This window comes from Bufo bufo, chromosome 8 (assembly GCF_905171765.1).
Source record: "Bufo bufo chromosome 8, aBufBuf1.1, whole genome shotgun sequence".
NCBI classification, from domain to species: domain Eukaryota; kingdom Metazoa; phylum Chordata; class Amphibia; order Anura; family Bufonidae; genus Bufo; species Bufo bufo.
Window position 1 is genome coordinate 1161350 of NC_053396.1, and position 12569 is coordinate 1173918.

The 12569-nt window shown below is 56.0% G+C and overlaps 1 protein-coding gene across 1 annotated transcript; it reads left to right on the plus strand.

Moving 5' to 3' along the window:
• The first annotated feature begins 1710 nt into the window (after window positions 1-1710).
• RAB14 (RAB14, member RAS oncogene family) lies at window positions 1711-12466 on the plus strand. The gene is made up of 9 exons (XM_040406031.1): window positions 1711-1882; window positions 6835-6891; window positions 7286-7344; window positions 7452-7505; window positions 8611-8788; window positions 8868-8934; window positions 9015-9102; window positions 10896-10926; window positions 11190-12466. Exons 3-9 carry the CDS (start codon window positions 7293-7295, stop codon window positions 11365-11367), a joined length of 648 nt encoding a protein of 215 aa, XP_040261965.1. The 5' UTR covers window positions 1711-1882; window positions 6835-6891; window positions 7286-7292; the 3' UTR covers window positions 11368-12466.
• The last annotated feature ends 103 nt before the right edge of the window (window positions 12467-12569 follow it).

Consider the following 12569-nt stretch of genomic DNA (forward strand, 5'->3'; position numbering starts at 1 on the left):
CGATCCCTGCCTAACGGCACGGGCCAGACTTTATTGAAGACTAGGAGGGGGGACACGCTGTCCCCTGCACCTATACCCAATTGCCACGTGACAGAATGCACCAGTGCGGGGGAGCCCCCCTTCAGCCAGGGGCCGACCCACCGCCGGCTGGACACCCGTACCACGTGGGGAGCCGCGCAACTCCCTGTCATTGTGCACCGGGGCAGGGGGAGCCCTTCATTCACCATGGGCTCCGTCCCCCGCTGCCTTGACTCGTTTGCCGCGTGGGGAGCCGCACAGCTCCCTGGCATTATGCTCCGATGCGGGGGAACCCCCCCCTCACCTAGGGGGGCGAGCCCCCGCCGGCCGGACCCTAACACTGCGTGCTGCAGAGAAGCAGGATATCCAGGTACGCCGCACTCCTCTCACTGGGAAGCCAGGTGTGGCTCCTCAAACGCTGTAACGACGTACCGAGTGGGAGGGACGCTGGCCGATGAAGTAGGCACCATGCCCCTCCCACAAATACAGGCCAATGAATCCGCCTTACACGTGTCCCCAGGGTGTTTGTGGCCCTTAGTATATGTGGCCCCGGGTGTATGCATCTTTTAGTATATGTGGCTCCGGGTGTTTGTGGCCCTTAGTATATGTGGCCCCGGGTGTATGCATCTTTTAGTATATGTGGCCCCGGGTGTTTGTGGCCCTTAGTATATGTGGCCCCGGGTGTTTGTGGCTCTTAGTATATGTGGCCCCGGGTGTTTGTGGCTCTTAGTATATGTGGCCCCGGGTGTTTGTGGCTCTTAGTATATGTGGCCCCGGGTGTTTGTGGCTCTTAGTATATGTGGCCCCGGGTGTATTCGTCTCTTAGTATATGTGGCCCCGGGTGTTTGTGGCTCTTAGTATATGTGGCCCCGGGTGTATTCGTCTCTTAGTATATGTGGCCCCGGGTGTTTGTGGCTCTTAGTATATGTGGCCCCGGGTGTTTGTGGCTCTTAGTATATGTGGCCCCGGGTGTTTGTGGCCCTTAGTATATGTGGCCCCGGGTGTATGCGTCTCTTAGTATATGTGGCCGTGTGGACACTGATGTGGATGGCGTCTCCATGACAACACGGCAGACAGGACATGATGTCATCTCTCAGTAGTGCAGCCTCCGCGCCGTCTCCGCTTTTCCCACTCACCTATTGGTCTCCATACGGTCAGTGACGAGTGGCGCCATTTACAGATAGAAATAGTTTCTCGATGTAACCACATAAAAACACGACCCAAAGATGGCGAGCGGCCAAATGACAGCGCCACTGACTGACACAGGCAGCTGGGGATTTAAGGTGTGTCCATAGCAACCAGACTGCAACTACCACTCCTCTGCCTGACAACCGTCACCGGGACTCAGGGCAGGGGATTCTGGGATAGACCATAGCAACCAATGAGATTGCAGCTACCATTCCTCCAGGGTTGAAAAGGAATGAAAGCAGCCATCTGATTGGTTGCTATTGGCAACACCTCATCCTTTCCTCCCACAGTCCGGTATTGCACTGATTCCACGTCAGCGGCCGCTCCCGGCCACTCCCCTAGCCACCGGCTGACTGGACAACGAGGCAGCCAGCGGCAGTTAGGGGGTTAATCTTCCGCAACACGTGATCTTCCGGATAGGTCCCATGACCGCGCTCGTCCTCGCCTATTGTTGCGGTTGTTAGCGCGCGTGCAGGTTGGCCCCTCCCACCCCTGACCCTTTGGGAGCGCGCCTGGAAACCCCGTGCAAGCGCGGCAGCCATCTTTGTGAGTGAGAGAGGGGAATACACAGAAGAGCGGAAGCGAAAAATACCGGGAGCTGACCGGACCGCGCCGCCCACCGAGGCCTCCTCCTCCTGCGCCGCCGGACGGACCGTCAGCAGCGGGGACTGGACAGGTGAGAGCGCGGGCGACCGGAACCACGACACCCGGCTGGATGACAGCCCGTCACCCGGGGTACAGCCCTCAGCCTGCGACGTATCTTCCGGGTGTACAGGGCGACACCCCCGGGAGAGCGCGCCGGTATATAACGGCCTGTGCTGCCCCCCCTACCCCGGTATATACCGGCCTGTGCTGCCCCCCCCCTACCCCGGTATATACCGGCCTGTACTGCCCCCCCCCTACCCGGGTATATAACGGCCTGTACTGCCCCCCCTACCCGGGTATATAACGGCCTGTGCCCCCCCCCTACCCGGGTATATACCGGCCTGTGCTGCCCCCCCCCTACCCGGGTATATAACGGCCTGTACTGCCCCCCTACCCGGGTATATAACGGCCTGTGCCCCCCCTCCTACCCGGGTATATACCGGCCTGTGCTGCCCCCCCCCCCCTACCCGGGTATATAACGGCCTGTACTGCCCCCCTTACCCGGGTAAAAACCGGACTGTGCCCCCCCTCCTACCCGGGTATATACCGGCCTGTACTGCCCCCCCTACCCGGGTATATAACGGCCTGTGCCCCCCCCCCCCTCCCTACCCGGGTATATACCGGCCTGTGCTGCCCCCCCCCTACCCGGGTATATAACGGCCTGTACTGCCCCCCTACCCGGGTATATAACGGCCTGTGCCCCCCCTCCTACCCGGGTATATACCGGCCTGTGCTGCCCCCCCCCCCTACCCGGGTATATAACGGCCTGTACTGCCCCCCTTACCCGGGTAAAAACCGGACTGTGCCCCCCCTCCTACCCGGGTATATACCGGCCTGTGCCCCCCCTCCTACCTGGGTATATACCGGCCTGTACTGCCTTTCCCCCCCCCTACCCGGGTATATACCGGCCTGTGCTGCCCTCCCCCTACCCCGGTATATAACGGCCTGTGCTGCCCCCTCCTACCCCGGTATATAACGGCCTGTGCCCCCCCTCCTACCCGGGTATATACCGGCCTGTGCTGCCCCCCCCCCCCCTACCCGGGTATATAACGGCCTGTACTGCCCCCCTTACCCGGGTAAAAACCGGACTGTGCCCCCCCTCCTACCCGGGTATATACCGGCCTGTACTGCCCCCCCTACCCGGGTATATAACGGCCTGTGCCCCCCCCCCCCCCTCCCTACCCGGGTATATACCGGCCTGTGCTGCCCCCCCCCCTACCCGGGTATATAACGGCCTGTACTGCCCCCCTACCCGGGTATATAACGGCCTGTGCCCCCCCTCCTACCCGGGTATATACCGGCCTGTGCCCCCCCCCCCCCCCTACCCGGGTATATAACGGCCTGTACTGCCCCCCTTACCCGGGTAAAAACCGGACTGTGCCCCCCCTCCTACCCGGGTATATACCGGCCTGTGCCCCCCCTCCTACCTGGGTATATACCGGCCTGTACTGCCCCCCCCCCCCCCTACCCGGGTATATACCGGCCTGTGCTGCCCTCCCCCTACCCCGGTATATAACGGCCTGTGCTGCCCCCTCCTACCCCGGTATATACCGGCCTGTGCCCCCCCTCCTACCTGGGTATATACCGGCCTGTACTGCCCCCCCCCCCCCTACCCGGGTATATACCGGCCTGTACTGCCCCCCCCCTACCCGGGTATATACCGGTCTGTGCTGCCCTCCCCCTACCCCGGTATATAACGGCCTGTGCTGCCCTCCCCCGGTATATACTGGCCTGTGCTGCCCCCTCCTACCCGGGTATATACCGGCCTGTACTGCCCCCCCCTACCCAGGTATATACCGGCCTGTGCTGCCTCCTCCTACCCCGGTATATAATGGCCTGTGCTGCCCTCCCCCTACCCCGATATATAACGGCCTGTGCTGCCCCCTCCTACCCCGGTATATACCGGCCTGTGCCCCCCCTCCTACCTGGGTATATAACGGCCTGTGCTGCCCCCTCCTACCCCGGTGTATACCGGCCTGTGCTGCCCCCTCCTACCCCGGTGTATACCGGCCTGTGCTGCCCCCTCCTACCCCGGTGTATAACGGCCTGTGCTGCCCCCTCCTACCCCGGTGTATAACGGCCTGTGCTGCCCCCTCCTACCCGGGTATATACCAGCCTGTGCTGCCCCCTCCTACCCGGGTATATACCGGCCTGTGCTGCCCCCTCCTACCCCGGTGTATACCGGCCTGTGCTGCCCCCTCCTACCCCGGTGTATACCGGCCTGTGCTGCCCCCTCCTACCCCGGTGTATACCGGCCTGTGCTGCCCCCTCCTACCCCGGTGTATACCGGCCTGTGCTGCCCCCTCCTACCCCGGTGTATACCGGCCTGTGCTGCCCCCTCCTACCTCGGTGTATAACGGCCTGTGCTGCCCCCTCCTACCCGGGTATATACCAGCCTGTGCTGCCCCCTCCTACCCCGGCGTCACCCCCGTATACACTCGTTCATTGTGGTGACCCGGCCGGTCCCAGCGGATCCCCTCCTTTGTGTACAGATGTGGGGTGACATTGATATAAGCGGGCAGTTCCCGCTGCGGCAGGGGGGTGAGGCCGCAGCCTGTCGCCACCTCCTGGCAGCCCCCGACCTGTGTGATTTTTATTTTTCCCCTCCACATTTTTGAGGTCCTGTATATGCGGCTCATTAACCCTGTGTGGGCCCTACAGCCAGGAGCCACCCCTAGTGTAGAGGACAGGGACTGAGCGTTGCCCTGCAGCTGCAAGTAAGGAAGGCTTCCGGAGACTCTGTGCGGCCTCCGTGAATAAGTAATGATTGCAGGCGGCCGAGAAGCTGCTGTGATGTCACTGGTTGTGTACACAGATGGAGGTGATGTCACTGTGTATATATACAGAGATGTGATGTCACTGGTTGTGTACACAGATGGAGGTGATGTCACTGTGTATATATACAGAGATGTGATGTCACTGGTTGTGTACATACACAGATGGTGGGGGGTGTGTGTATATATATTATAGAATGTACACACACGGAGATGTGATGTCACTGGTAATGTACACACACGGAGATGTGATGTCACTGGTTGTGTACACACACGGAGATGTGATGTCACTGGTTGTGTACACACACGGAGATGTGATGTCACTGGTTGTGTACACACACGGAGATGTGATGTCACTGGTTGTGTACACACACGGAGATGTGATGTCACTGGTTGTGTACACACACGGAGATGTGATGTCACTGGTTGTGTACACACACGGAGATGTGATGTCACTGGTTGTGTACACACACGGAGATGTGATGTCACTGGTTGTGTACACACACGGAGATGTGATGTCACTGGTTGTGTACACACACGGAGATGTGATGTCACTGGTTGTGTACACACACGGAGATGTGATGTCACTGGTTGTGTACACACACGGAGATGTGATGTCACTGGTTGTGTACACACACGGAGATGTGATGTCACTGGTTGTGTACACACACGGAGATGTGATGTCACTGGTTGTGTACACACACGGAGATGTGATGTCACTGGTTGTGTACACACACGGAGATGTGATGTCACTGGTTGTGTACACACACGGAGATGTGATGTCACTGGTTGTGTACACACACGGAGATGTGATGTCACTGGTTGTGTACACACACGGAGATGTGATGTCACTGGTTGTGTACACACACGGAGATGTGATGTCACTGGTTGTGTACACACACGGAGATGTGATGTCACTGGTTGTGTACACACACGGAGATGTGATGTCACTGGTTGTGTACTCAGATGGAGGTGTTGTCACTGGTGTGTGTGTATATATATATATATATATATTATAGAATACACACACTGAGATGTGATGTCACTGGTTGTGTACACAGATGGAGGTGATGTCACTGGTGGGGTGTGTATATATATATTATAGAATATACACACACACGGAGATGTGATGTCACTGGTTGTGTACACACACGGAGATGTGATGTCACTGGTTGTGTACACACACGGAGATGTGATGTCACTGGTTGTGTACACACACGGAGATGTGATGTCACTGGTTGTGTACACACACGGAGATGTGATGTCACTGGTTGTGTACACACACGGAGATGTGATGTCACTGGTTGTGTACACACACGGAGATGTGATGTCACTGGTTGTGTACATATTATAGAATACACACACGGAGATGTGATGTCACTGGTGGGGTGTGTATATATATTATAGAATGTACACACACGGAGATGTGATGTCACTGGTTGTGTACACAGATAGAGGTGATGTCACTGGTTGTATACACAGATGGAGGTGTTGTCACTGGTGTGTATATATATATATATATATATATATATATATTATAGAATACACACACTGAGATGTGATGTCACTGGTTGTGTACATACACAGATGGAGGTGATGTCACTGGTGGGGTGTGTATATATATATATATATATATATATATATTATAGAATATACACACACGGAGATGTGATGTCACTGGTTGTATACACAGATGGAGGTGATGTCACTGGTGGGGGGTGTGTGTATATATATTATAGAATACACACACGGAGATGTGATGTCACTGGTGGGGGGTGTGTGTATATATATTATAGAATACACACACGGAGATGTGATGTCACTGGTTGTGTACGCGTAGATTGGATGTTATATCCGTGCAGTAACGGCAAACATCTGGAGAATGTAATATGACTGCCAGTATGCACTGCTTGGTGACTGATCGCGCAGGGTGCGGGGGTGCAGTCTACCCTTTGGCGGCACTGCGGGGGTGCTGGCTGCTCTTTGGTGGCGGTGTTGCCGGCTGCCCTTTGGTGGCGGTGTTGCCGGCTGCCCTTTGGTGGCGGTGTTGCCGGCTGCCCTTTGGTGGCGGTGTGAGGGCCTTGGTTCAGTGACCCGGAGACTGGGACAACCCAGGACGAGGGTTCAGGCCATCACTAGTGAGAATTGGGCCCCCTGCAGTGGCCCCTCCGGGGCCCCTCTTTGACTGACGGTCTCTTCTCCTCAGCAGGCTCTGACATCAGCTGAAGTTTGGACGTCTCTTCTGTTTCCTGCCGTCACTTGTCAGGTGAGTCTTCAGAGATGGGGGCACCCCCCTCCCCAGGTGAACCGCCATGACGGGTCCTGCTGCCACCCTGGACACACCATGCTCGCTCTGGGGTTACCTTGGTGACATCAGCTGACTGTGGACTTCCTGTCATGTGACCCCATTTAGGAGCACGTTCCTAAGACTGGAGGTCACATGACAGGAAGTTCACACCTTGAAGTGGTTGGTATGTTCTAGATATGGCAGCAGTGAAGACAGAATATTGGGGGTCGGGGTATATATATATTTTTTGGGGGGGGGGATATCTGTGACATTAATCTGGGTGTCTGGTGTATGTGACCTCACAGGAGGAGCCCGCGGGGGAGGGGTGGCGGGTCTCTGCTTGTCTTACGGTCTTCCCTTTCTTTCCTCCTAGCGCCATCATGGCTACCGCACCGTACAACTACTCCTATATCTTCAAGTACATCATTATCGGTAAGAGGTGGCGTCACTGGCGGTACTATGGGAGTGGCCCCGGCGGTTCCATGGGAGGGGCCCCTCGCCAGCAGTGATCTCCAGTGATGAGCTCTTCTTTCTTGCAGGTGACATGGGGGTCGGGAAGTCCTGCCTGCTGCACCAGTTCACAGAGAAGAAATGTAAGTGAGCCCCTCGCCCCCGCTGCATTTGGAGCATTAGTTGAAGGGGGCGGGTTCATTTGGGGGAAGGGTGTGTAGATTTTGTGGGGGGGGGGGGGGGGGGCGCGGGGTGGGTGTGTAGATTTTGTGGGGGGGGGGGGGCGCGGGATGGGTGTGTAGATTTTGTGGGGGGGGGCGGCGCGGGATGGGTGTGTAGATTTTGTGGGGGGGGGGGCGCGGGATGGGTGTGTAGATTTTGTGGGGGGGGGGCGCGGGATGGGTGTGTAGATTTTGTGGGGGGGGGGGGGGCGCGGGATGGGTGTGTAGATTTTGTGGGGGGGGGGGGGGGCGCGGGATGGGTGTGTAGATTTTGTGGGGGGGGGTGGCGCGGGATGGGTGTGTAGATTTTGTGGGGGGGGGTGGCGCGGGATGGGTGTGTAGATTTTGTGGTGGGGGGGGGGGGGCGGGATGGGTGTGTAGATTTTGTTGGGGGGGGCGGGATGGGTGTGTAGATTTTGTTAAGGGGGGGGGCGGGATGGGTGTGTAGATTTTGTTGGGGGGGGCGGGATGGGTGTGTAGATTTTGTTAAGGGGGGGGGCGGGATGGGTGTGTAGATTTTGTTGGGGGGGGGGGGCAGGATGGGTGTGTAGAGTTTGTTGGGGGGGGGGGGGGGGGGCGGGATGGGTGTGTAGATTTTGTTGGGGGGGGGCGGGATGGGTGTGTAGATTTTGTTGGGGGGGGGGCGGGATGGGTGTGTAGATTTTGTTGGGGGGGGGGGGGCAGGATGGGTGTGTAGAGTTTGTTGGGGGGGGGGGGGCGGGATGGGTGTGTAGATTTTGTTGGGGGGGGGGGCGGGATGGGTGTGTAGATTTTGTGGGGGGGGGCGGCGCGGGATGGGTGTGTAGATTTTGTTGGGGGGGGGGGGGGGGGCGGGATGGGTGTGTAGATTTTGTTGGGGGGGGGGGGGGGGCGGGATGGGTGTGTAGATTTTGTTGGGGGGGGGGGGGGCGGGATGGGTGTGTAGATTTTGTGGTGGGGGGGGGCGGGATGGGTGTGTAGATTTTGTTGGGGGGGGGGCGGGATGGGTGTGTAGATTTTGGATGTCTGACTCTGCCCCCTCCCCCAGTCATGGCGGACTGCCCTCACACCATCGGGGTTGAGTTTGGGACCCGGATAATAGAAGTTAGCGGGCAGAAGATTAAGCTGCAGATCTGGGACACGGCGGGTCAGGAACGCTTCCGGGCCGTCACCCGCAGCTATTACCGGGGAGCGGCCGGTGCGCTGATGGTGTATGACATCACTAGGTAAGTACTGCGCCTTCAGAGGAGGCTGATCTCAGGATCTCTGCTTGCTGTCAGTGAAGTCCTTATATTCTCTTTACAGGAGGAGCACATACAACCATCTAAGCAGCTGGCTGACTGACGCCCGGAATCTCACCAACCCCAATACTGTAAGTACCAGCGCGGTGGGGGAGGGGTGTGAATACGGCCCCAGCAGCATCCAGTAACGCGTCTGCTCCTCCTCGCACAGGTCATCATTCTCATAGGCAATAAAGCGGACCTGGAAGCCCAGCGCGACGTCACGTACGAGGAGGCCAAGCAGTTTGCTGAGGAGAACGGTGCGTAGCGCGCTCATCATCTCCATCACCGCATACTTGGGTTATGGGGATACCAACATTTTGATTCAATTTCGATACCATAAAGTATTGGGATACTCGATACCATGCGAAAAAAAAAATTACCAGAAAAGCTGCGTACATTCCGCATTTTATGGAACGTCCGGCCCATAATCCAACAGTCCGATCCTACTTTTTGGGGGGACAAGGTGACATAAAAAAAATATAAAATAAATGCACGAGTCACAATTTTTTATATCTGTTACGGCGTTCACCGTATAGATTTATCATTATTTTGTTATATTTTAATCACCCTTTTTCGGGCGTGGCGATATGTAATAGGGTTATAGATTTTATATGTAAAATTGGGAAAGGTGGTGATTTATCCTTCAAGCGAACCTTTCACCAGCACCGTAGAGATCGTCCTCATGGTGTTCGCACGCCGTCTTGTCCCGCTTTCCTGGGATGTATAAAGTCCTCGTCTCCAGCTCCACAAGTCACGGTAGAAGTCAAGGGGGTCGCCCTTCCCTCACTCCGGGCCCTAACCCCGCCTCTCTGCAGTCTAATTGACACCCGGCTCAGTCACCGGGACCGTGCTTGTACAGGCGGCGCATGCGCCGTCGGACTCGAGCGCGATCCAGTAACTGAATCGCGCATGCGCCGTCCCCGATGCCTGTCTGTATTCTCTTCCTCACGCGCGATTCAGTTACAGGATCGCGCTCGAGTCCGACGGTGCATGTGCAGCCTGTACAAGCGCGGTCCCGGCGACTGAGCCGGGTGTCAGTTACACTGCTCAGAGACGGGGTTAGGGCAGGGGAGTTACAGCCCGGAGTGGGGGAAGGGCGACCCCCTTGACTTCTACCGTGACTTGTGGAGCTGGAGACGAGGACTTTAGAAGGCGATTTTTCATGCATATATATCCCAGGAAAGCGGCACAAGACCGTGTGCGAACACCATGAGGACGATCTATACGGTGCTGGTGACAGTTTAGTAAGTGAAATCCAGGTGACAGGTTCGCTTTAATATTTACTTTTTTAAACTTTTTTTTGTTTACTTTTTATTTACTATTTCCCCCCTTAGGGGCCAGAACCTGGGATCCCTTGTCCCGTTCCCCCTGATAGATCTCTGTTGTGGTGACTAGGACCTCCAGCAGCAGGGAGCTGACCATGGGCGGCTTCAGTAGTGTCCTGGCTGCCATGGTAACCGATCGGAGCCGCAGGATTACACTGCTGGGGCTCCGATCAGAAGCTGCCACCAATGAGGAGAGGGGACCCTGTGGCCACTGCTAGGAGAGGCAGCGGTATCACAGACCCAGCCTCAATAACAGGGCATGCGATCCGCCTAACCACGGCAATTAACCCTTGAGGGTTAGTACCCCCCCCCAGTATTCTAAGCTTTACCCATTGGTGGCGCAGTGGCCACAGCCCCTCCATCGCCCCATTGGTGGCAGCTGTGTCACAGTGGGGACTCCCTCCTTCTCCACGGTGCCCCCTGAGAGCGGTGAGTACCATGTTCTCTAACTGGCACTCTGCTGCGCAGCGCTGCGCAGCGGTCCTCAGGATACAATGGTCTTCTCTGACCAGGTCACTTCCCTGGTAAACTAGTTGTAGTGGTTGCTAGTCGGCGGCCATCCCTGACTGTTCTACGTCTTAGTTATCTGCTTATTGAAGCTTCATCTGCTCTGATCTTGGATCAGGTTACAATGGTCGTCCTGGAACCGCTGTATCGGTAAATAGTAAGACCCGGCATCGTATGGATTGGGTATCGCTCATCTTATCCCTCATCTCTTTGTACAGGTCTCTTGTTCCTGGAGGCGAGTGCAAAAACGTAAGTGATGATATCCCCTCCTCCTGAATGTGTTGTGTGAGGATGCTGGGGGTAGTAGTGAATCTACAGTCTAGGCTTTAGAATACGTGTTATGTAGCCAGCCGCTGTGGTAAATGTATGAGAATGGGGCCACTCCAGTGCAGCCTAGGTTCTGATAGTAGGATAAGGGAGCACGGGATCCGTCGGTATTGGCAATGTGAACGGGCAGCGCCTGGTCCCGTGTCGTCGGCGGCGGCTGACTTGTCTTATTTTGTCTTCCACAGCGGAGAGAATGTGGAAGATGCATTCCTAGAGGCGGCCAAGAAAATCTACCAAAATATCCAAGATGGAAGCCTAGATCTGAACGCGGCGGAGTCTGGGGTACAGCACAAGCCGTCGGCACCCCAGGGGGGGCGGCTAACCAGCGAACCCCAGCCCCAGAGGGAAGGCTGCGGCTGCTAGTGACCCGTGCGGCCCGCCGCTCTGCCTGATCTTCCTCTGTCTGTCTCCAGCAGTATTTTTTGCTGCCCCGTTCTCTTCTGTACATCCTACTGGTTAAATTAAAGGTGGGGGGAGGGGGACTCTGCTGCAACGACAGTAACACGATACTAAACCGCTACGTAACTAGATGTATTCAGGTTCTCCAAGGCGAAGCCGCGTAATAAACACCCAGAACTCCGCCCCTTCCTGCATGGCCCCGCCTCTCGCTCCCTCCTGTGACGTGTCCGTTCTGTCGCTTCATTTGCTGTGAATATCACGGTTGATAAGGGGATCCCGCCGTCTCTTCCGGTCCCGGGGGCTCATACTTTTACTTCTGTCTTAATAATGTTTTGTGCTGAATCTCCTTTATTTTCATTTCTATTGTGTAAAAATGTAAAGACCCCACAGACTGGGAAGATCTGCTGTGCGTGTACGGTCTAGGACCGCCTGCCCCGCCGCCATCCACACAGGTGGCGTTCCTGTCCGGTTTTTTTGCACTGTGGCTTCTTCTGAGCTTTTTTTTTTTTAATGAATCTTCCCATTGTGGGCTGATCAGCGGGATGATGGTGGTGATAGTTCTGATGATTTTGGTCAATCTTCCATGACGCTCTGCTCGAGGCCGGTTACTTGTTGCGCACTTTTTTTTTTTTTTAACCCTTGCTTTTCGATGTCTGGAGCATCGTATTCTTCTGCTTTTAGAATGGACTTTCTCGTGTGTTTTTAACACTACAGTCGCTGGTTTTTACGCAGTTTGGGTATTAGCTGATTCGTTTTTTTCCAGTGGATGGTTCTGAGGCGCTCAACCGACACTGCTACATGTAAGCATCACAGGTAGACCAAAACTGGAACAGGTCAGGGTGGGGGTTGTGTGGCCCCTCCATGATGGAGCTTTTTTTTATTTTTATGATTATTACGGGGTTTAATGAATTTTGCATCCATCAGAGCAGCAGAATGTCTTGTGCAGGGACCACAACCCAGTTGGTGACCGGAGGGGCCTCAGCCGGCGCTGCGCCACTTCCCTCCATGTAACGAGATGCTATTAATCTATTTGTAAATAAACTTCCTGGATCTAGATAATTTACAGGGTGTGTCCTCCTTCATTCCCGCCGTCATCGGGTGGTCCGTGTGTCTCATAGAGGCGGGGTGACTGCACTGACTCGCACCAGCGTGCACATTATCAGCCC